This window comes from Solanum lycopersicum, chromosome 4 (assembly GCF_036512215.1).
Source record: "Solanum lycopersicum chromosome 4, SLM_r2.1".
Classification (NCBI taxonomy): domain Eukaryota; kingdom Viridiplantae; phylum Streptophyta; class Magnoliopsida; order Solanales; family Solanaceae; genus Solanum; species Solanum lycopersicum.
This window is the reverse complement of record NC_090803.1, coordinates 1,630,079-1,653,919: the sequence shown is the minus strand read 5'-3', so window position 1 is coordinate 1,653,919 and position 23,841 is coordinate 1,630,079. Positions and strand designations below refer to the sequence as shown.

The 23,841-nt window shown below is 31.9% G+C and overlaps 4 protein-coding genes across 6 annotated transcripts; 3 read left to right on the top strand and 1 right to left on the bottom strand.

The window, feature by feature from the left end:
- Positions 1 to 1,564: 1,564 nt before the first annotated feature.
- Positions 1,565 to 3,136, top strand: LOC101260633 (uncharacterized). Its single transcript, XM_004236955.5, has 2 exons — positions 1,565 to 2,807; positions 2,933 to 3,136. Exons 1-2 carry the CDS (start codon positions 2,097 to 2,099, stop codon positions 2,999 to 3,001), a joined length of 780 nt encoding a protein of 259 aa, XP_004237003.1. The 5' UTR covers positions 1,565 to 2,096; the 3' UTR covers positions 3,002 to 3,136.
- Positions 3,137 to 6,989: 3,853 nt separating this feature from the next.
- On the top strand, positions 6,990 to 8,619 carry LOC101257950 (uncharacterized). The gene is made up of 3 exons (XM_004236946.4): positions 6,990 to 8,055; positions 8,178 to 8,258; positions 8,339 to 8,619. The coding sequence occupies exons 1-2, from the start codon at positions 7,321 to 7,323 to the stop codon at positions 8,244 to 8,246; spliced, it is 804 nt and encodes a 267-aa protein (XP_004236994.1). The 5' UTR covers positions 6,990 to 7,320; the 3' UTR covers positions 8,247 to 8,258; positions 8,339 to 8,619.
- Positions 8,620 to 12,464: 3,845 nt separating this feature from the next.
- LOC101262302 (meiosis-specific protein ASY1) lies at positions 12,465 to 18,548 on the top strand. Of its 3 annotated transcripts, XM_026030548.2 has the most exons (23): positions 12,465 to 12,561; positions 12,668 to 12,724; positions 13,615 to 13,711; positions 13,802 to 13,870; positions 13,977 to 14,078; positions 14,281 to 14,404; positions 14,503 to 14,572; positions 14,682 to 14,723; positions 15,208 to 15,336; positions 15,420 to 15,530; positions 15,642 to 15,684; positions 15,785 to 15,808; positions 15,892 to 16,016; positions 16,093 to 16,105; positions 16,299 to 16,375; positions 16,478 to 16,585; positions 16,907 to 17,057; positions 17,158 to 17,234; positions 17,320 to 17,341; positions 17,453 to 17,619; positions 17,724 to 17,858; positions 17,978 to 18,064; positions 18,416 to 18,548. In XM_026030548.2, the coding sequence occupies exons 1-22, from the start codon at positions 12,559 to 12,561 to the stop codon at positions 18,029 to 18,031; spliced, it is 1,800 nt and encodes a 599-aa protein (XP_025886333.1). In that variant the 5' UTR covers positions 12,465 to 12,558; the 3' UTR covers positions 18,032 to 18,064; positions 18,416 to 18,548. The 3 variants fall into 3 exon arrangements, with proteins under 3 accessions (XP_025886333.1, XP_025886334.1, XP_025886332.1); XM_026030549.2 differs by lacking the exon at positions 18,416 to 18,548 and having other exon boundaries at positions 13,977 to 14,069; positions 17,978 to 18,392; XM_026030547.2 differs by lacking the exon at positions 18,416 to 18,548 and having other exon boundaries at positions 17,978 to 18,392.
- An 11-nt stretch (positions 18,549 to 18,559) lies between these two features.
- On the bottom strand, positions 18,560 to 23,567 carry LOC101262610 (TMV resistance protein N-like). The gene is made up of 5 exons (XM_004237154.5): positions 22,992 to 23,567; positions 21,035 to 22,130; positions 20,671 to 20,946; positions 19,486 to 20,577; positions 18,560 to 19,412 (listed from the first exon to the last, which is right to left on the bottom strand). Exons 1-5 carry the CDS (start codon positions 23,492 to 23,494, stop codon positions 18,624 to 18,626), a joined length of 3,756 nt encoding a protein of 1,251 aa, XP_004237202.1. The 5' UTR covers positions 23,495 to 23,567; the 3' UTR covers positions 18,560 to 18,623.
- Between the last annotated feature and the right edge of the window lie 274 nt (positions 23,568 to 23,841).

Sequence of the window (23,841 nt, the reverse complement as noted above, 5' to 3'; positions counted from 1 at the left end):
TACAATGTTATTATTTTTTGATAATTAAGTAACTTTTTATTAATCACTAAAGTGATCAGATCAACACAATCTGCTCTGTTTATCTCCGAAATAAACTACAAATAAAAAACAGTTTAAATTAATATGTATTACAAAATGGCCATAACTAGTATTTACACTAACTAAGCAAAACTTTAATATAACCTTCTTTTAATGATTTAATTTAAAAAAAAATATGTGAATTAATAAGGCATATATTAAATTGAGTAGTTTAGACATGTGTCTCATTAGCTATGAATTATGATCCATTGCAATATTCATGTACGAGAATATTATAAGTGGACATGGTACGATAGATATCGAATATCATATTAAAAAAGATATTTTTGATTTTATAAATTTGATATTATAATGTTTGATTTGCATTTTTTAAAAAGTTTGAAATATAGAATATTGATTGAAGTGTATAATTATATATAAATTCATATAAAATATAAAATTATTTAGACATTTTACTCTTATCTATTTAATTGAAATATTTTTTTGTGATGATTGATTAATCAAGGAAATTGATTAAAGTTTCTTTTCAATAATTATATATGTGTAAGGTTATCTATGATATAATTAAGAAATCATTACTCCCATATGTCAAAGAATCATTTTCTCTAATTTTTCAAGGATCAAATTGAATATTTTGTTATCATTGATCGATTAAAAATACAAATTTCATAAAACCCAAAGAAAAAAGAATTCGTGTATAGCCTAGTGGGATTGCAATTTGGCAAAATAAAGATTAAAAATTTGCCAAATTTGCCTTAAGAAAGAAAAATATCAAACATATCCATAAATTTAAGGTAAATTATATATTTCATTTTCAAATTATCGATAGTTTTTTTTAAAACATTTATTTAGGTGCATATATAAGCCTAGTGGGACAACAATTTGGCAAAACAAAGATTACAAGTTTTCCAATAAAAAAAATAGAAGTAAAAAATATTAAAAACACTATTGAATTTGATGTAATTAATAATTTCATTTTTAAATTATAGATAATTATAAAAATATTTATTTATTTGTCTAACTAAATATAAATACACATCTGATTTATCATATGACACAAAACAAGTGGTCTTTCAAACTATTATAGGATCATCGTATTTTAAAAAAAATGTTGCACGAAAGTATTGAAACATTTTTAAACTTTGCGGTAATTTAATAGTAGATTTTACAGAAATTACATCGTTTTAATATAAAATTACAATTTATCCCTCTTTAGTTTGTAATTACATTAATTCCTTAAAAAGTAACACAAACCGAATACATTAATATGTAGCTCAGATACATTAAAGAGTATTTCGGACACATTATAACATAGACTGCATACATAATATGTAGCTCAGATACATTAAAAATTAGCTCGTATACATTATAAGATAAACGGGATACATAGTATGTAGCTCAAAAACTTTAAATACTGGCTCAAGCACATAAATATATAACTCGGACACAAAAGAATTAAGAGATTTTAGAGGTTTTTAGAAATAAAAGGGGTTGTTCGAAATAAGAGAAATATAAAACATGTATTTCAATAATTTTTAAAATATATATAATCAGGGTATATATAAGTTCAGTTAGTAAGTAAAAGAATATTTCTATAGCTATCAATAGTTCGGAGATGAAATTAATAATTCCACCGAGTCGAAAAAAACAAACAAAAATATATAAAACGACGTCGTACTATTGTAACCCTCAAAATATAAAATTGCAGACGTCACTCCACCGTGCACTTTAACACCTACAATTTTTCAGAACCTGAACGTTAAAATCGCCTCTTCTCTCTCCCTCTTTCTTCTCTGGTGACCGATATATAATATATATGTATATATACTTTATATTGCCGGCGATTTCATCGTTAACTCAACTTAACACAACACATAAAGAAGAAAAAAGTTCAAATCTTGAATTTTTTTTTGAAGAATATGAATCCCATTTGCTTTGTTGTTGAGCAGAGTAGAGAATAATAAGAGAAAAAGGAAGAGAGATTTGTTTTTTTGAGCATGTGGGTGTTTTGATTTTGATGGTTTTTAAACTGATATTGAAGATTTGAAGGTGTTTATATGGCGATGGGACCTGAAAGATCGAAGCCTTTACATAATTTTTCTTTGCCATGTGGGTTGAAGTGGGGGAATCAGAAGTTTTTAAGGTGCGTTAAGGAGGATTCCGATGAAGAAATGTCAAGGTCGGAATTGATCGGACGGCGTAGGGAAACAGGGGTGGTGGAACGGCACCGGACGAAATTCAGATCGGTGAACGGAGATAGTGGTGAGGGAATTGAAGCTGTTAGAGAGAAACTGATGATTGATCTTCAAACGGAAACTGATAAGATGAAAGACGCGATTTTAAGGGAAGGATTAGATTCTCCGTCGCCGGCGCCGGCGACGATGACGATGAATGTGAAGGTAGATGTATCTGATGCAGCCGCCGTCGGCGACTTATCCAGACCATGGAGCTTGAGGACTCGGCGAGCGGCTTGTAACGAACCGAACGGTGTACTCGCCGGCGCCGGAGCTGGCGGAAGTGGTGGATCGAAGGAAATGAACTGTTTGCCACCATTAAAGACGGAGAATAACAAATCTTCAAGATTTCGAAGTGAATTTTCCGGTGGAGTAATCGCCGGAGCTTCTTGTAGCGGCGAGAAGAAACAGAGGGTGAAATATTCCGTTTCCCTGTCGCGAAAAGAGATCGAAGAAGATTTCACGGCGATGATCGGACATAGACCCCCTCGTAGACCCAAAAAACGAGCTAGATTGGTTCAAAAAAATTTGGACGTAAGTTTCGTATAGATAACAATTAGTTTTGAATTAAATTATGATTATACGTTCTTCAACAATATTTTTTATTTATTCGTAAAATTATATTGAATATGTTATTTAATTGATCGTATTTTTTGCAGACGCTATTTCCGGGGTTATGGTTAACGGAAATTACAGCTGACTTATACAAAGTGCCTGAAGATCAGTAGATTTGAAGAAAAGATGAATCTTGTATGGTAAATTTTATTATGATGGAACAACTATAGTTTTGAAATTTGATGAAATTATTGAATTTCTTGTATAACAGAAAAAAGAAATATATGCAATTTTGTTATTTATTCTAATTTTTTGTGTTTTATGTTCATTGGTTTAAGTTTATAACATAGTTGTTGATGTTATTGGATTGCACTGAATTAATTTTTCACAGTTACATTTTGATATTTTTTATTTTATATATATTTGTCAAGTAAGTTGGCTGCTTTTGCTTTCTTCTTTTCTTGATAACAAAGACAAAATTTTCTCTGGGCATTGTCTTTCTGAAAGTGCAGTGTGTAGTGTTCTTTCTGTTTGCCTATATTTCTCCAACGTAGCTCAAGTCAGATAGAATCGAGGAGTTTATCTGAATTTTTTCATAATATTTTGAATCCTTGTGAAAATTTTAAATCAAATCGATGTTAGAGTATATCTTATTCAACTAATTTGTGTTTGAGATGTGGGTGGATATGACGAATTCTTGATAAAGAACATTGTTCTTCTATATATCCTATGGTGCACAAACTTCAATGAAAAAAAAAAACTAAAACCCTTCGCTAGAAATTGGGTGCTTATTGTTCGAGCATAACTACAATTTCTTTCAATATCTCGTTGTAACATGTTCAATGTCAATTCTTGACTACCTTATTTTCATATGAACGATTCTCTTATTACTCCATTCGTTCGATTTTATATAAATACACAAATTTGAGCATACATATACTTAATTAATTAAAATAAAATTTTGATATAACCAATAAATATAGATAAATTATCAAAATTATCTGTATAAAAACCGAGTTTTTTAATGGCCTCTCTTTATAAATATACTATAACTATAATAAATTTTGGGTTTCTATAGGAAAGAAAAATAATCATCCTAAATAAAGAGATCCACATGGTTTTCTTTCAACTTTTTTCATTTCTCCTCTCTTTATATATATAACAAATTCTGGGCGTTTCCGGTATGAAGAAAAAATATTTTTTAAATTTATCATTTAATATTCAATAAGTAATTAAATAAAAATTTAGTATCTTAAAAACATTTAAATATAATAAAACATCAATGTGGTCTAAGCCCATCAAACATATTGACAGTTCTAATCAAATTTTGAAAATCTGTATGAATTAATTCGAATAAAATTGGTCAAAACTCTAACAATATACATCCTTTATATATTAAATGAAGGGAAACTTACATAAATATATATTATAATAAAAAATTATTTATTATTTCTTTTTTACTTGATCACTTTTAATTCATTTATAATATAAGTTTAATTTAAACTAGAAAAAATAATTTTTTATTTACATATAATATAAATTTTAATGATAGATAATTCATTTATCACATATTTTAATACACTTATAATTCAATGTGTCAAATTTTTACCAAACAAACATAATATATTTTAAAAAACAAGTATTATTCATATATAATTCATATATATTGCATACATAGTTCACTTTTAATACATATTGCAGATTAACATAGTATTACTATAAATGATAATAAATAAAAAGTATTACTAAAATCAGTAATTATTTATTAAAATGTACCAATTCATGTAATTTTTCCTTGAATGAACCCGAAAAAATGATACATTCAAGGGTAAAATTGTAAATGATGATTTAAATGTTTTTTTAAAATAAGAAATATAAAAAAAAATACTATCTTTGAAAATATCAATATTACTCATTGCTCTATTCTAAGATCCAGTAATACACAGACCTTGAGGTTGGTGTAATTTTAGATCAAGTCCTTGCAATAATAAAATTTATATCAAGTGTAATCTGGTAATAAATGAATTAAAAATAATTTATTATAGTCTATTATATTTTATTTAATTTTAAGTATTGGACATATAACATGCGATTGCGAGCTTTTGAGCTTCAAATTTAAATATGCAATTGTTATTGTGTATTATCTAGTTTCTAGGGACAACATTTTCTTATATTTATGAGTTGATCTAATAACAATATGAATCAATAAATTATTATCGCTTATTTCATCGAAATCAAATCTATGCCATCTTAGAATTTTCTCAAAAAGAGAAGCGACTTTGTATAAAAATCGAAATGATTTAATATTTTAAAAAAAATAGGCATATGTTTTAGGTCTCAAAATTTGATGAATTCAATCTTTTAATAATAACAAAATTATAATAAGTTTTCTAAACAAAAAAGGAATATACTTTATTTTTAAATTTATTCGTCTCTTTTAGTTTGTTTCGAAATATTAAAAAATATTTATTTTTTTGGATCAATTTTTAAATTTAATTTGCACATTATATGTTTAAGACCATAAGATTAAAATATATTTTAGAAAAATTAAGTGTTTTTTTTAATTAAAAATAAAGAAATAATTTTGAATTTTGGAAATAAAAAAAATAATGAAAAGTTAGGCCTCTGATTTACATTTGATTTTAGATCACTAATTAGCATGAGTCATTATTGTATAACAATCGAGTTTTTTATCCTCAATTTTAAATATGTTATTGTTACTGTACAGCTACATATAACCTAAATCCTATTGATAGATTTTTGATCAATCTCAGATTATTTATGAATTGAGTCCAGTAACAATGTTGATTAAAGCGTAAGAATACAAAGTTGAGCAACGACTATTTTATGATAATTAGTTATAGACAGATTTATTGTCCGACTTAGCAATATAAAAGAATTGTTGATTAATAAGAGAATGATCAGACTTTATATACAAACATATGATCATATTTGCTGTTTATATGAGAAAATAAAGTTGAATCTCCTCTACACTTATTTTTGAATAGAGTACGATAGAATGAGTGCGCACAATTTTTACGATGGGTCAAAGGTAGACAATGACTACAAATGCTTGATTCTATACTATTGTAACTAGTGATTCTGTTTTGTCCAAACATATAAAATTAAATCTTATGCAATATGTCTTCTAAACCAATACTACTAATTACAAATTTTCCAAACACAATAAATTTCAAGTTTAAATCACGCAGTGAAAATCAAAAATTAATTAACAGAAAACATATCAAAATTTGTAACAGTTGTATGAAATAGAAAGGAAGCAGAATCGAGCTCACTGAATGCACAGTATCCCATTAAGAAAATTATTCAGCTTTAATATTCGAGATTTGAATTGAAATATATCCTCCTCGTAGCGACGGTGCGAGGGGATGTCCCTCTTTCCAATCCTTTTAATAACTAGTAGAAGTGCTTCTCTATTTAAACACTTCAATTTTTTCTTTCCACCATCAATAAGGGAGAAATGTCTTTTACTAAAACATAAGAGACTCTTTTCCGATTCCTACTTTCATCTTTCTCCATTTCCTGTTAACTCTTACTATATACCCAACATTAGAGCGAATGAAATGACTTAAATATCTAAAGTGCTTAATTGGGTATAATTATTCGGCTATTATGATAATTTTTCACTGCTTACAAAAAAAAAAAATCAAACATGTGATTGCTAGTGCGTATTACATAAAATCTTCGGTCAATATATTTACCGAATGAATCAAATCATTATAAATTGAGTCGTGTAACAAGGTAAATCAATTGAATTACCTTAATTGAAATTACATATATGCCCTCTTATAATTTCGTTAACAAAGAGAACTAACTTTGTATAACAATTTAGCTCTTTATCATCAAATCCAAACATGTGACCGTTTGTGCATATATCTAAAATATTAATAGAAAATATATTTCCTCAAATTTAAGCATATGACCGTTAAAGATCACGAGTTTGAACCCGTAAAATAAAATTCCAAAAATGAATCTCGTGATACACAAATTTTATTTCAAAAATTTATTTTCTACCCTACTAGTCACAAAAATTCCACAACAATTCATTAAAAAAAAAGTTTTATAAAAAATAAATTGGTGAGAAATAAGATATTATTATTATTATTAAGATAAAAATGAAATATATTTTGAGGAACCCTCAATCCACCGTGCACCCTTTAGCACCTACTCTGTTCTGAACCCAAACGTTAAAACCGCCCCTTCTCTCTCTGGCTACCTCATATATATATATATATACACACTCTATACGTAAACTAATCCAACATAAATGTGAAGAAAAATGGCAAAAAGCTTTGAAATATTAACAATTTTATGAAACCCCCTTTTCAGTTCTTCTTCTCTCAAGTTTTTCTTCACAAAATCTTGAAATTAAAGTGAAAAAGGAAGGAAATTTGAGTGGTCTGTGCTTGTTTAACGAGGGGGAGAAATTTTGGGATTTTGGGTTTGTTTAGACATTTGGATCGAGTGTTTGATGACTATGGGACCAGAAAGATCGAAACCTCTGCACAATTTTACCTTACCTTATGGGTTGAAGTGGGGGAACCAGAGGCATTTGAGGTGTGCGAAGGTGGAATCTAATGGAGAAATCTCTTCTGTTCATCGGAGGTCAAATGGGTCTGAGTCGATCGGACGTAGGATGGAGATGGAGATTGAAATGGTGAACCGACGTGGATCAAACGATCGTTTTACCCGGAAATTCAGGTCGCCGGGAAAAGAGGATGATGGTGACGGAATCGGAGCTGTTAGAGAGAAACTGATGTTTGATCTCTTAACAGAAGCTGATAAGATGAAAGAAACAATCTTCAAAGAAGGTATGGATGAACAACCCAAGAAGTTTCCGTCGCCGTCGCCGGCACCGGCGACAACTATGACTGGAGCTGCATCTGACGCTGCTGCTGATTTATCTCGTCCATGGAACTTAAGGACTCGCCGAGCTGCTTGTAAGGAGCCTAATGGATTCGTCGCCGGCGCCGGTGCTGTTGCCGGTGGAAATGGTGGTGGATCGAAAGGTGGGTTAAAGATTGATACTAACAGAACAAATGCTCCATCTGCCGGAGCTGCTTCAGTCGGCGAGAAGAAACAAAAGGTCAAGTTTTCCGTTCCTCTTTCCCGACGAGAAATCGATGAAGATTTCATGGCCATGGCCGGACATCGACCCCCTCGTCGTCCCAAGAAACGACCCAGATTGGTTCAAAAGAATTTAGATGTAAGCCATTTTTTTCTCTTCTAATCTCTTGATTATTGCTAATCAGAATCAATTAAAGATCAAATTTTCCTTGCTAATTTTAGATTTTGATCATTTTACTGTTCCATTGATCCCTTTTGCAGATGATATTTCCAGGTTTATGGTTGACAGAAATAACAGCTGATATGTACAAAGTGCCTGATGATCAATAGATTGTTGCTAAGGTAAACACAAAACATTCATCACTGAACTTTGTAAGCTAATTTAATGGTGAATAATCATGATTTGGTTATAATCTCTGCAGATGGGAAGGTGATAGCGCGATTTTCTGATGAAGAAGACGATACATTTGTGGACTGATTATCGAGTAGTGTAGTTGGAAATCTGATGTGATACCATTGATTTTGTTCAGGTAAACTGAAATGGGGGTGTAAAATAGGGAGAAAGTTTAATTAGTTTACTTCTGTGAGGAGGATGTTAATTCTGTTTTAATGAAAGATTTATTAATCTTTCTCTGTTTATGTTCATTGGAACAAGTTTTTAATATATAGTTTGTGTGCAGTTTTGCACACTTTTGAGATTCAATTGAGTGTTTTCAAGTGAATTATTTACTCTGTTGAATTGCTAGTATATGTTGCAGCTATGTTTGTATCTGTATGTGCCTTTGCTCATCTGATTTGCAACTATTCACTTGCTTATCGCAGAGGCCGTAAGTACATATTGTCCCTCGTAAGTAGGTTGTTTGTTTTCGGAATGCAGTCCTCTTGCATTTCTTGTGTTATTTTAGCTAGTGAAGTTTCGAGTTTGAGGAATGAATAGATTATTATAGAATGTTATTTTCATTGCGCGAATTCGAATTAGTCAGGCTAGCGTGTGTATGAGATACAAGATGGTTATACCAAAAGAGACTTATGTAACATGTTCAAGTTGTCACACATTCTGTTTGTTTTTCTGTGAGTTAATTTTTGAATCTGCTGCTACTATTTCTCTGGAGGTGTCAGTTTTAAGTCACACTAACCAAATTGTAAAAGCTAATATCTTAAGGGGTTGTTTGGTGTGAGATTAAAAATATATAGTTTTGAGATTAAAAAATAATAGTTTGGGTAAAAGTTTGTCGTCTTGTTTGGTTGACATGTTTGGGATAACATCCCACCATTTATATTATAGTGACGAGATAAGTTATCTCATACAGGGTGAAATAAGTTTCATGATAGTTAATATTGGAACAACTAGTTTCCAACCAAACGACTCTAAAGGTCAGTCTCATGAGATTGGAGTATATCTTTAAAAAGATGTTACATCAAATATAGAATTATTGTTGTACGTAATTTTTATTTTAATAGTCTTAAATTCATTTTACTATGCGGTAGAGTGTTCATCCTAATCCCTTCGCAGGATACCTTCCCTTTTAATTGAGAAGGTTTGATGATTAGTGATATGGAAATGCTTTATAGGAATGGGGTAAGTATGAGAGTAATTTTTTTCCTCAAGTAGTGTGGATGCGGGTTTGGGTTCCTGATGCATGTGTAGATCTAGAGGTTGGATCAATTGTGATTTAAAATTGTAAATTCAGGGATATAGAGCAAGGTATGTATACAAGTCTAGGTATGGATAGGAGTACGAGAATTCAGTTAAGAAAATTTAAATTATGAGATACTATGTGAAAAATTTTAAAGAGAAAAATATCGATCAAGAGGAGAAACTCGAAAGGAATAAAAGAAAATAGAGTGACATAAAATTTCTATATATAAGGTAATTTCATTTTCTTCATATTAAAGCTTTTGTTTGAATTTTCTAAAATTTTGAATTTCTCCGTCAATTTTGTCTCAAAATACAAAGTTGGTTAACCATCGAGTACGAATAGTAGATCTACATTCACATCGTGTCGATGCGGATGCAATATAAAAAATAACATCGTATCTACAGAAATGTAATACCAAAAGTGAAAATAAGGAAGACAATTTTTTACTTAATAAGTATTTCATAGCTCACGTTATTTGTTTATATTTTTTTAAAAAATAAATTATCAAAGTCTCATATATAAATATTTTATTCTATATTGTTATAGTTCAAAAATGCAAATAAAATTTAATGATGAATTTAAAAGATTATTGATAAATTCAAGTTTCAACCTACGAACTCTCCTTATTTTTTCTAAGTACATATTTGGATTATTACTCCATTAGTCCTATATACTTTTTAAAAGATTAAAAAATAAATTATATTAATTTAACAATCACAAATAAGTGGATAAATTTGGAAAAAACTCTATGATTTTTGGGGAATAATATTGGGAAATTATATTTTGGTCACCAAGTTAGATTGTGCATTTCAAATCAAAACTTATCCATCTAATTGTGGTCATGGTCAATATACTTATTAAAGTTTATATAATCTAAACCTTTAAGAATTTAATAAACAAGACAAATGACATTTATTTAAATAATAATATATCATCTACTTGAAGAAACATAGAAAAAAATATAACGAGAAAGAGTTTGATACGAATCTTTTAACCAATAAATTTGAAAAATAAATGATATTTTTAAATAATAAAATAAATAGTCAAGTGATTGAGAAGTTTACTGGAGCGTAATTTTTTACTATTATAGAGCTAATTTACAATGTTTTTTTAATTTTAAAAAGAATTTAATAAGTCAATATTTACTCAAATGCATTATTTAGTCTTTCTTAAAGTGTAACGCAATACATGAACTATAATAAATATTATTTTTACTAATATTTCCTACCAAAATATAAAAAGATAAAGTACTTAAACATCAAAATGGATAGTTATTATAGTTTTATATGCATTTTTTTTTTAGAAAGAGAAGTGTTGAAAAGTTCATTTGAAAAACCTTTTCAAATCTTTTTTTTTTTTGAAAAAAAATAAAAGGTTTTCAACGTGTAAATTCATTATAAACCTTATGGACATGTTTATTTTCAGTTTTTCAAAAATAGCTTTTGTAAAAACTTTTTTTTCAATAATCTATCTTAATAGGTTGTTTGTTATATTTCAATTACTATATTAATATATTATTTTTGTCGCTTCTTAGTCTCTTGTGGTGGATTTTACATTATTTTCTTGTAATTGCTATATTTTTTGTTTATATCTGATATAGTTGTACTTGTGTCGATATTTTTCGAAAATAATTTCTCTATCTTTACGAAATAGTGATAAAATTTTCATAAATTTTATTTTTTTCAAACATCGTTCATGAAATTATACTAATTATGCTATTATTATTATTATTATTATCATCATCTTTTAAATTTCTTTTTGTTTGGACAAAAATTGAAAAGAGTTTCTTCAAGGATATATTCTCTTATCTTAGACTATGTTTGGGCCTTGAGTCAATTGTGGACCGCAAATTGCTATTTAAGTGATATATAATTTTTTATAAGTTTAGTTATTTTAAAATTAACATATATTACTTAAATAAGCCTACTTTATATATATTAATATATAAATTTGAAGTTGACTTGACAGTCTCAAACTTTATTTGTTTAGTCTAAAGTTTAGTTTGACATTCTAAAACTTCATACTGTAATTTAAATTTTGATAATTTATTTTATTATGATAGCCTTCACTGTATTACACTTCCGTCCAAAAATAATCTAAATTAAATATAAATTTAGAATTAGAAAAAATTACGTACATTATTCACGTAACACTTAATGATCTGGAATTTTACTTAATATTGAATAAAATATACATACATTTATTTAAAATTTGCTAAATGTCATGATATTTATCTTCTTGTTTTATATCAAATTTATTGCTCATATTTTATAATCAAGGGTGTATTTATAAGGAGTCACTAAATTTAGGTCAATTTGTACTTTCCTCTTGAGTCATGTAAAATAATATTATAATTTCTTTAAAATACTTAATTCTAGATATATGGACCACATTCAAAATATTATACAATACGATCATGATTGGGTGCACCTCTCTCTAGATAGTGATATAAATTTCTAATATATAACAAGTTCAAATGATAAAATCAATCAAATTTATATATTATATTCATCTTTTCGTATAGTGCACTCATTTTTTTAAAATTCTAAATACGCGTCTGTTTATAATGAATGATTGCGAAGGTTGATTCAAAATTTCAAATTCCTGTGATCCATGAACTTAGTTCACTATCAAATAATTAAAATAAAGTTAAAACTATAGTTTAAAAAAAAGTTGATGAAACAAAATTACAACTTAAACAAATTGGTTCAAGTAAAATTAGGGAGGCTTAAACGTCAAAACATTAGCAACACATCTTACTGACCAAAAACCCCTGCCTTTCTCCAAAATTACTCAACAAGCCACTGGATCACGCATTCCGCATTCCTCAGTTAACCATAGTTAATTCCCATTTAACCGTGGTCACTTTTCTCCGACTATATAAACTCACTCTCACTGTACTCCCCGCCATCTTCTTCATTTGCTGAGCAAAAGCTTTCTGAAAAGCATTGTTCTCTTCAAATTTCTCCAAATCGCTTGAATCTCGTTTCTCTCTGTCAACAATGGTGAGCAACAGCTTTTTCCATCTCAACTCGCTCTTTGAATTCGTTGAATAACTTGTTATACTTCACCTATTGCTTAACTCTCGCGTTCATTCTCTGTTTTTTTTAGGTTGTGGCACAGAAATTGAAGGAATCGGAGATTACTGAGCAGGATTCACTCCTTCTGGTAAATGATCGATCTCATATTTGCTTTTTGATTACGTTACTAGAGCTGTGTTTTTTGCTCTGTTCAATTTAGCGTCGATCAGTTTTTTTACGTTTTTGACGAGTTTGTGAACGTTGATAGCACTTAGTTTGTGAACGTTGATAGCGCAAAGTGCTTGTATGAAACACGTTATGTTGAACTGTTTGAGAGTTGTGTAGTTTTTTCTCTTATCACTTTCTGATGTTTTAAATACTTCGATTTTTATGGTTATTGACAGCATGTGAGTCGAATCTGGAGGCTAATCAATGATTCTTTTATACTCAGTTGTGATTTAAGTTGTGTTGTGTGTGTATTTTGAGTTCATTCTTTAGAGTTTTCTGGCTCTTGTAACCTCTTCTATGTTGAGTTTTATTTCGTTCAACTGATGTATGAGGCAAATGTAAATGTATAATCTCTGGTTGTAGATGTTGACTTCCGATTGACTCATGTTGCTTGTTTCTCTAGATAGTTGATTTGTATTTTTGCTCTATATAGTTGAGTGAATCTGTTTTTATGTATTTTAAAAAACGAGATGCGTAGGATATGTTCTAGATCAATGAGCCTGATCTAAGAAGCTAATAAGTATAAGTTGTTTAAGTTCTTCTGTTTTCTCGATTTGCATAGTCTCCATGAATTGGGTGCTTCTGACGTTATCTTCTTTGAATGCTATCGTATCCCAGTTACTGAAATAACTCATGATGTTTAGTTACAATCAAATGAACAGCTAGATATTTTGTCTGTCACTTTGTAAACTTTCCAGTTTACTATCGCTGAAGTTGTTTGTCAGGAAATAGAAACTTGTTTATGCAGTTATTAAGTGTTACAAGCTAATTATCTGGATTCACTTTTTTCTCCATGGTTTTCAAAAACAGACAAGGAACCTTCTGCGTATTGCTATATTCAACATTAGTTACATCAGAGGCCTCTTTCCTGAGAAATATTTCAGTGATAAATCTGTTCCAGCCTTAGGTAACCTTTCTCATTTATTTTTTTGTTTTTTGTAATATCTTCTGTTTCAGTATTTCAAATTAATTTACTGGATACTTATATCACAAGCAGAGATGAAGATCAAGAAGCTAATGCCAATGGATGCAGAGTCACGTAGACTTATTGATTGGATGGAAAAAGGTATGTTGATTTTTTGCTAGTTTTCAAACTAAGCCTTACAGTTATATTCTTCCTTGTCATTTCTTACCGCCACTTTCCTTAACGCTACTTTCTTCTGTGTTCGTAGGTGTTTATGATGCATTACAGAAGAAATATCTGAAAACACTTCTGTTCTGTGTGTGCGAAGCAGTTGATGGACCAATGATTGAGGAATATGCATGTAAGAAGAGTTAAGATAAGTTGGTTCAGTGATGACTTCAAATTGATTTTAGTATCATAATTACACTGGCTAATCACATCTGAAACTGACTAGATTACTATCTAGACCATATCTGTGTTGCCTGAGACAAAGAAATTGCTAAAAGAAGAGCTGATACTTTCAGTAGTCTGGCTTGTGACAATAGCTTATACACTTAGTTTTCTACTTGCAGTCTCTTTCAGTTATTCAAGTTCCGACTCTGAAGAAGTGTCAATGAATGTCAATCGTATTGGGATGAAGAAAGGGGGAACATTCAAGTGTAACTCAAACACTGAAATAACACCCAATCAAATGAGGTAACTATTGGTCTAAGGATTTTTTACTTTATCAGTCTCATGCTGGTTGTTTTTTGGATTACATGAACCTTTTGAGTTGAGAGGGAAGTATATTTCAGGAGTTCTGCTTGTAAAATGGTTCGTACACTGATTCAGTTGATGAGAACTCTTGATAAGATGCCAGAAGAGGTAAAACTTTCTAATTTTCCTAAAAAGCATCGCTTCGTTGTTCATTAATGTTGACAATTGTCTCCTATCATCTGGTTGCTAAGGTTTGTTTCTCTTGGTTTTTTCTCAGCGAACTATACTGATGAAGCTTCTTTATCATGATGATATCACGGTATGCCCTTTTCTCAATTTTGCTTGTTCTGTTTTTCTTTTTATTTCCCTTTTCCTCTTTTAGCTTGCCTCTCAATGTTTGAGTTTCGGGGGAATGTTAAACTTCCATATATTGTAGCATGCAAATTATATATTGGCATCTGTAAGCACATTGCCTTTAAGAAGCTGCAATTGTAATCATCCCTTTTTGACATTCAGAAAATAAGGTTTCTCCTTAGAAGTCATCTCACTTCTGTAATTTTGTAGCTTACGTTAATTTTTGAGTTTGAGCCCCAAATTGATTCCTGTAGTTGTGCCGATAAATGGTTCTTGGGCTACTCATGCACTGAAAACACTGCTTAGTCATATCAAATGCATTTCATAGAATTTTCCAAGCTTTACTTGTTTCCACTTCACCTTTTTAATATCATTTTTCTTCAAAAATCACCCAGCTTGTCATATTTTAGTCAAATTAATCTTTTGTAACAGAATTGCTGGTTGTGCAGCCTGCTGATTATGAACCTCCTTTCTTTAGAGGCTGCACTGACGAGGAGGCTCTAAATCCATGGATGAAAAATCCTCTGAAATTGGAGGTCGGAAATGTCAACAGCAAGCATTTCGTGTTGGCTCTGAAGGTGTGGGCCAGAGACAGGAAATGAATATAACTAGTTTCCTTTTCAGTAGTCAACAAGTTCACACTGATATCTTTCTTCCACAGGTTAAGAGCGTGCTTGATCCTTGTGAGGATGAGAATGATGGCAATCAAGATGATGTTATGAGCTTGGGAGCTGATTCTGTCGAGAAAGATGACAGTGCATCTGATAGTGAGGTGAAATATTGGTTCCCCTTGCCCCAATTATTTTTACAAAGCTTGACTTTGTTCGCTATCCTTTTTAAGTGTGTTCATGCACTGACTTTGTTAAATATCCATCAATTTCAGCTCAGTGACTCTGACGAAGATCAATATATAGTTGCACCAGTTGGTATTGTACATTGCTCTACTCTACGATGTTCATGCGTTTTCATTCTGTCAGTATTTTTTAATGTCATCAATTTATAAAGACAAGTTCTTTTTTCTCACAGATAAGCAAGATGTTCAGGATGAAGGTACTTCTATTTGCAGCAGATACTATCGACTTTCTTGCTGAACCAGGTTATCAAGAACTCTAATAGGTTTACTGGTTTTTCAGATGATACTCAAGATCCTAATGAAGATGAACAACAATTCAGCCGGGTTAAGGACTGGATCAACACATATCACCTTGACAGAGTTGAAATGACAGACGTTCTCTCAAATTTCCCAGACATCTCAGTGGTAAGATACTTCTGCTGGTTTTCCTATCAATCATTTACTAGCCATTACTACACCTAACATCGGATCCTGATTGCAGGCCTTGGTTGAAGGTAATGAAATGACCCTTTAACCAGATGATGGTGTTCTCAACCTGAACTTCTCTAGAGGAGAGCAGTGATATCATACCCTAGTACCAATTCTCAAAGTTTTTGTGCCAAATAAAATAATCAGATGATGTATTCTTTCTGTTTTTAAGCTGTCCAAAGTATCTTCATCTGCTTTTTTATTGTTTTTTTATTTTAGATATCTCAGAAAAGCTTGTTAAAGAAGGAATTCTTTTAAGTGCTGGCACAGACACTTACATCATTAATAAGCAAAAGGTTTCTTATTGTTTTCCTTAATTCATTATTGTCTACTTGTTTACTCTCTTGAATCATAATATATCCTTTTCCATCACCTACAATCATATTCCTCAAATGCAGAAATTCGACTATGAGTTTGATGTTGTGAAAGAAGAAATAGAGGGCCAACAAAATCAAAATGGCAACGGATCTCAGCGTGGCAAGGGTGAAGATTACATGTACATGAAGGTGAAACCTGATTAATATCCTCTGAATTGAACTTAAAAGTATCTACGTGTCATCTATCCATCCTCTTCAGTTAATTTGGTTCATATCTATTAGCTGTATGTGGATTACATATGTCTTGTAGATTTTGCCCACCTACAATTCCTCGTTCTCTACCAGGGATTGTGAGTCACTCAAGTGCTTTACCTCGTGACTTCTCCTTCACATTAAGTAGTACATATAAAGTGATTATGCAGCTCTTAGTTTCTACTGCCCCTTCTCCCTTCCTCCTTTATATTCAAGAGACTGTCTTTGTTAAGATAACTGAACAGTCTCTTGTTTCAGGCTTTGTTTCATGCTCTTCCAATGAACTATGTAAGTGTTGCCAAGCTCCAACGTAAACTAGAAGGAGAAGCCAACCAAACTGTGGTGAAGAAGCTCATTGATAAAATGACACAAGATGGATTCGTTGAGGCTAAGAGCTACCGCAGACTAGGTACTCTCTGGCCTCTGGCAAACCATATTTCCTGCTTTGTGTGGAGCAGAAAGACTAATAGTACCAATTAGCCAATGATGGACTGATTTTGTCGTTGCAGGGAAGCGTGTTATCCAGTCTGACCTAACTGAAGAAAAGCTGGCTGAAGTTAAGAAGGTCTTAGCAAAAGACAATATGGTAATAGTCTTGAATGAAATATATGTTAAACAGTTTCTCACTTCTACTATTCTAATTCTTATCTTTAATTACGATAAATGGTCAGGATGTCAACATGCATGAATCAGGTATGGTTCTAAGTTCTAACCATCTGAATTTTGATAACGCTTGGTCAAGTTACTTTGATACTTAATCATAAAATTAGACCACAAAATCTGATATTTCTTAATGTCTACTAGCCAACAACTTTAGAGATCTATCCACTTGTGGTGCTCTCCACTCTATTGGATCAGATCTCACACGTACTAGAGGAAAAGCTGATGCATACCGGAATGGATCTGTCATGAGTGATCAGACTGTCTCCAAGAGAAAGGAGCATGAAAACACACCATCAAGCAAAGCTGAGGTTGGTTTATTTGTGGATTACCTCAATAATCTTCAGTAATTAATTAGTTGATCACCTAACAGACTACAGTAAGTTACAAATAACTATATATTATGTTTGTGCAGCCTGTAGCTTCTCGGGAGAGTTTTATTCCTGGCAAGGAGAATGGAAGAATTAATGGAAAACCAAACCAACCTGATGAGTACGAAATTGTCTGTAGCAGGTCCAGTCAGGACAAACGTCGTAGGAAAGCAAGCATGGTATGACATCCATCAGTCTATCCAGAAAATCTTAGTTAAGAATCCTGGCTAGCTGAAGTGAAGTATTTGGGAAATATTTATAATTATCTTTCTGTTCCCGTTTTCTTTTCTATCTACAGGTAAAAGAACCTATTTTTCAGTATGCAACACGCCAAAATTCTCAAGTTGTTTGATGGTTCCTTATGCTCTGGTGGTGAAAAACATGGGTACTTACTTACTATAGTAGTATTATTTTTTGGTAACTTACTAGTAGTTGTACGTGAAAGCAATAATCATATTTTGATAGTGAAGGACATCAAAGAGTGTGTATGAGCTTCAATTCCCCAGAGGGATTGAAGTTCGAAAAGGGTGCAGTATAATCCTGTAGAATTTCATGGAAACTTAGCCAGAGTGAAGTTCGAAAAGGATGTTAGTACAAATTTTGCTGATATGACAACGAAAAGACCTTTAGTATAAAAATTCTACTACATTTTACAGAAAATAGCTTCCTATTGTAGACTTCTTTTTTGAGTTCATTTGTTATATTATTCTCTTCTTCTTTTTCTTTTTTTGGCTAGGTACAACTTTTTTCTTGGTCTCCAGGGAAGACATATAAATGAGCAAAAAATTATCAATCTCTGTAACTTAGGTAGGTCTTTTAATATTTCCCTTTTTTATTTAAACTAAATCATAAATATTTGTGCAGCTATAGATCCTCAGAGTAATATAGAAAGACGTTCTTTTCCCTGATTAACTAAAAAAGAGAATGTCACATAACTCAAACAATTACATACTCAAAAGTACTGATGGTCTCATCATCCAATTAAAGGTTGATTCAGGCATACTTATAGTAACTGTTTGTTGAGCTTCTACAATCCCAGTAATTCCTCTCCCAAATAATGTTTCATCAAAATCTTCATTACTTGTTTCTCCAAATGAATTGACATATCCAGCTGGTTCATCATCTGGTGGCAGCCTAGAAAATGATTTATGTCCGTGTCGTTTCCTTTTCACATACTTTGATCCATCAAATATTACATGAAACAAGCCCATCTTTCCATTTTGAGAGGTGGCATTTTGTATCATCAACTCATCATTTATAATATCGTTCTCGTACAGAAGATGCATCCCCCAACCTTTGATTGCAACATTTGCATCAGTCTCACAAACCTCGATTTGAATCCAGTCGTTAGGATTGCAAACATGTTTCTCATACATTGACCAAAAATTATCAAATGATGCATAGGCCAGTAGAGTGTGCCCTGAATCAGGACATTCCTCACTTCCTACTGAGCCAATACTTTTAAAAAACACCCCAGTCTTTCCATCGTGCCTTACGAGCTTAAACATGACCAGAAATCCCGGGATTTTTTGAAGGTAAGCATTATTCATACAGGAAGGTTCCTTGAAACTGTCAAAAACAACACAAAGAGCAAAGCCCATGAATTTGTTTGTGTACCAATTTTTAGGTAGCTTCACTGATAATGAAGGACCCAAGTTCTTGTACATAAACCAGTCAGGAACTTCAGATCCAGGGATACATATACTGAATTCATCATCCACCATCGATAGTCCCTATATCATGCAAAATATGTTATAGATTCTTGAGTTAACGAACGTGTACATATATAAAGAGCTATTTACTTACCTTGAGCATGTGATTCCACAGTGAATCAATAATAGCAACATCAGGTTCATTTTTGACAAATTGGTGACATTGAGTAAGTGAAACTCGAGACAACATTGGATATTTGGTTAATTGATCAATGCCAATACTCCTCAGTGATGTACATTCATCGGCATACACCTCTTCTATACTTGAAGGAAGCTCTGGAAAAATCTCGAGCCTCTTACAACCAACCAATTCAACAACTTTTAGTCGAGTTAGACCATTGATGCTTGCAGATGGAATACCAACAAAGTTATTCTTTCCGAGATTCACTTCCTCCAAAGATGGCAAGAACCCAAGATTAGATAGGATTCCTCCGTCTGAAATATTGCAGTCACTTATGTCCAGCTTTGTCAATGAGCAAAGACCTGATAAATTAGGAAAAACCAGACCGATAGAGTTGTGGTCTTTCCTAAATAGTCGCGACAAAAAGAGTGAACTCCATACTTGTAAACCCAAAGCATTTTTACATCCCCGGAGAGATAAGTGCTTAAGGTTCTTTAGCTGAGAGATAGTGGAAGGCATTGTTCGGATGGCTGTGTCATCACAATGGAGCTCCTCTAAACCGTCTAAAAGTCCCAAATCATCTGATAATTTTTCGAGTCTTGAACATCCGGATAGATCCAGTGTTCTTAGAGACTTCAATTTAAAAATACTGCTTGGAAGATTCTCAAGATACTTGCAGTTACTTAGATTTATCAATTTTACTCCTGAAAAGTTGTCAATTGATTCGGGTAGTTCTCTCAAACCAGTTCCTTCCAAGTACACTTGTGACAAACGATTCATTTCTTCTTTTATTTCCGACAACTTTTTGAGTTTTAAGCAGCCTGATAGAATCAAAACCTTAAGACTTTCCAATTGAATGATCTTCGGTAGGGTCTTTAAATTGCTACAGTTCTTCAGATTCAACAAGACTAGCCTTCTGAGATCTCTAACAGAAAAATTGATTTCTACCAAATTTACACATCGTTCAAGAACCAGCCTTTCAAGATTAGGGATACCTGAAAAATCCGGGGTCCTTACTAGCTTCCGTGACTCACTAAGGTTGATGTATTTCAATTTTCCTAGAATCTGTCATAACTCATAATGCAATAAGTTAGTTTTAATGCTGACGAATATACTCCATCGTTATGTGAAATGTTAGAAAAAGGAACAATACATAACCTTGGAGCCTTGCCAAAGTTGTATGATTCGACTATCTTTCAACTTCAAACCAACAAGCTTTTCGCCCTGAAAACTAACAGGCAGACTTCTTGATGGATACGCGTGCCAATTGAACCACCTCAACTCACCAGGAAGGAAATTAGGGCCCCGATGAACATTTTTGTTCTGGATACTGAGAAACCTTAGTCTGCTCATTTGTCTGAATGCCGCGCTGCTGACATTCACTTCTTGTGCAAAAGCCAAGTTCAGTGATATGCCTTCAATCTTTTCACTGCCCTGTACGAAAAAAATGGATATTTATATAAAAATGTTCAAAAGCTAACTAATTAGAAATGATCATTTGTGGCTTTGTGCAAATACTTACCAAATCTCCAGTAAGTACATTAGAAATATGATCAGGTAACCACAACCTACTATATCTTGTTGGATCATCGGAAGCTTCTTGACGGATAATATACCAACACATTTCTTGTATCAATTGATGCACCAGAATTCGACCTTGTGAAACAGTAATCAGAGATTTCTCCATGAGAACTTTTATGCCAATAACAGGACTAAAGTTGAAACTCTCTAATATTCTTGTAACTGATTCTTTCTTCTTTCCTATAAAGAAACACACAATATCTAGTAATATCTTTTGTTCAATTCTGTTTAGTCCATTGAAACTTAATTCGAGTTTCTTCACAATTTCACCTTCTGGGATTTGTTTCAATCGTTCCACTTCACTCGTCCATTCATCCAAATCTCTTCCATACAAGAAACTTCCGAGGACTTTCAGAGCCAACGGGAGTCCATCACAATGCCTTATAATTTGAGCTGAAACATCCCTAAATTCATCCATAAGACGGTTTTTCTTAAAGGCATATAGCTTAAAGAGCTGCAAACTTTCGTATTCATTTAACGTTGTCATTCTGTATATCTTTTCTACCTCATGTTCAACAAGCAAGTGCTTATCTTGAGTTGTTATGATAACTCTACTTCCATGACCAAACCATTCACGTTTCCTCGCTAAAACATCTAACTGATCTACGTGATCAACATCATCAAGAACAAGAAGAACCTTTTTGTGCTGTAATCTTTGTATCTGCATATTGACTCCTTCGTATAAATTGTTGATGTTTACATCTTTCATCAAAAGTATCTCAGAAAGAAGTATGGCTTGCAAATGCTCTACGCCTTGTTTTGCAGAACGATCTCTAACTTCATGAAGAAAACACGAACCTTCAAAATGACTCCGAATATTCTCATAAATGACTCTAGCTAGAGTTGTCTTCCCAACTCCACTCATTCCAAATATTCCAACGAAACGAACTCCACCAGACCCCATGCCAAGCATTTTATACACTTTGTGCATACGTGACTCGATTCCAACAAGATTTTCAGCGTTTTTCGTGTGTCTCTGACCACACAATCTAGCCATTATATCTTCCACAATTTGCTTTATCACTATAGCTTCATGCCTGCATGCCACAAAAAGAATATCAATGATTTTATTTTGCATGCTTTAGTCACTAATTTTAGTATAACCGTGGTATCTGAGCCAGTTAACAATGTTTTTATCTCTGAATCCGAAATCTCATCCGCTTCATTGACTGTTAGGCCACAGTGTTTTTATTGTGGTAGGAATATGTGAAAGTTTGAACATATATTTGGACTACTTTTTCCCTGCAATTTGGTAACTTTTAGCCTAGCTAATTACGGTCAAGGACTTAAGAGTTAAGGGGTTAGAATAATTCAAATAGAAAAACATCCTAAACTATTAAAAACAAAATAAAAATACCCTCATTTTAGTAGCTCAGTTAATTAGATACCTAAACTTTATTCCTCATATCGCAATTACCCCTCGTTTTCCTACCCCCAAATCCCAATTTAAAGGGGGGAAATTCCTCGTGAGCTAAAACCTCATTTGTTTGCACTTAATAAACTGAATCTTAATCACTCAAATTCAGCTTATTAAATACGTTTGATTTTTAGATCTGAATCGTAATTATTCAGATTCAACTCATTAGTTCCATTGTTTTTTATTTTTTCTTAAAAAAAATTCTTTGAATGGATCTGAAAATAACTAAACGGTCCATATTTGCATAGAAAGTAGAAAGTATTCAAAGAAAATTATTTGATGTTCAAATATGTGTCAACTAGCAAGTATTCAAGAAATAATTGAATTATGCATAAATTGATAAAAAAATATTTTCCTTTCATATATTACCAAACACACTCTTCGATTAAGTAATTATTCGATATTTACACGCGTCAAAAGATAGCAATTATCAAAAGAGAAATAATTGAATTGCGTACAAATTGATCTGATAAATACTTACGCATTGGAAGTATTTGGCAAATCCCAACCAGATAAATTAGCTGCTTCCTCTAGTGCTCCTCTCCATTTTTGCACCTTGATACAATCTTCATACTTGTTAAAAGCTTCTTCAAAGCTCGATTTTTGTTTTCTTACCGTTGATGGATCTACATCGTAGAAAATCGGAATAACAATTTGTTTTTTCACCTTCTTACATTCCATGATCTTCACTACTTCATCCAAACACCACGACGATTCAGCATAGTTCTTTGAGAAAATAATCAAAGCTATGCGCGATTCTTCAATTGCTCTCGCAAGTCCTGGTGAAATAGAATCACCTTTCTCTAACTTATCGTCATCTTTGAATGTGTTGATCCCTTTTTGTTGAAGTGCAACGTAGAGATGATCAACAAAAGTTTTACGTACATCTTTACCTCTGAAACTTAGAAAAACGTCGTAACTCCATCGAATAATTTCGGGAGTTATTGGAATCAAACAAGTAGTACTACTTTTTTGTTGATTCATTTTCGTGGCTAAATGATATTAACAAAAACTTGGTTATAAATATATACTCATAAATAATATTTAACACTGATGTGAAGGTCTGAAGTTGACTTTATTATTAATTATCATTTAAACTCACAAAAATAAACGTGTGGGGTAGAAAGTGGCAAAATTAATTTTTGCTAGAGGAATGAGTCAATGATAAAGTCTATGGTGAATGTGACCCAATTATAATTAAAAATATATAATGTTGTCATTGTCAAAATCATCCTGAGGCTTCATTGACTAGACTAACATAAAAATAAAGAATCTACCAAGAAATTAAGCGTAATATATAAATAGCTTTATAAACTAGTTTATATATTTTA

Bases quoted from the DNA above. Each gene is read 5' to 3' on its own strand.
- LOC101260633 (XM_004236955.5), top strand. From the start codon at position 2,097: ATGGCGATGGGACCTGAAAGATCGAAGCCTTTACATAATTTTTCTTTG. The intron at 2,808-2,932 runs GTAAGTTTCGTA...TATTTTTTGCAG, and splicing joins TGGTTCAAAAAAATTTGGAC to ACGCTATTTCCGGGGTTATG.
- LOC101257950 (XM_004236946.4), top strand. From the start codon at position 7,321: ATGACTATGGGACCAGAAAGATCGAAACCTCTGCACAATTTTACCTTA. The intron at 8,056-8,177 runs GTAAGCCATTTT...TCCCTTTTGCAG, and splicing joins TGGTTCAAAAGAATTTAGAT to ATGATATTTCCAGGTTTATG.
- LOC101262302 (XM_026030548.2), top strand. The intron at 15,685-15,784 runs GTATTGTACATT...TTTTTCTCACAG, and splicing joins ATATATAGTTGCACCAGTTG to ATAAGCAAGATGTTCAGGAT. The intron at 17,859-17,977 runs GTATGACATCCA...TTCTATCTACAG, and splicing joins GTCGTAGGAAAGCAAGCATG to GTAAAAGAACCTATTTTTCA.
- LOC101262610 (XM_004237154.5), bottom strand. From the start codon at position 23,494: ATGAATCAACAAAAAAGTAGTACTACTTGTTTGATTCCAATAACTCCC. The intron at 20,947-21,034 runs GTAAGTATTTGC...TTTTTCGTACAG, and splicing joins ATGTACTTACTGGAGATTTG to GGCAGTGAAAAGATTGAAGG. The intron at 20,578-20,670 runs GTTATGTATTGT...GAGTTATGACAG, and splicing joins AACTTTGGCAAGGCTCCAAG to ATTCTAGGAAAATTGAAATA.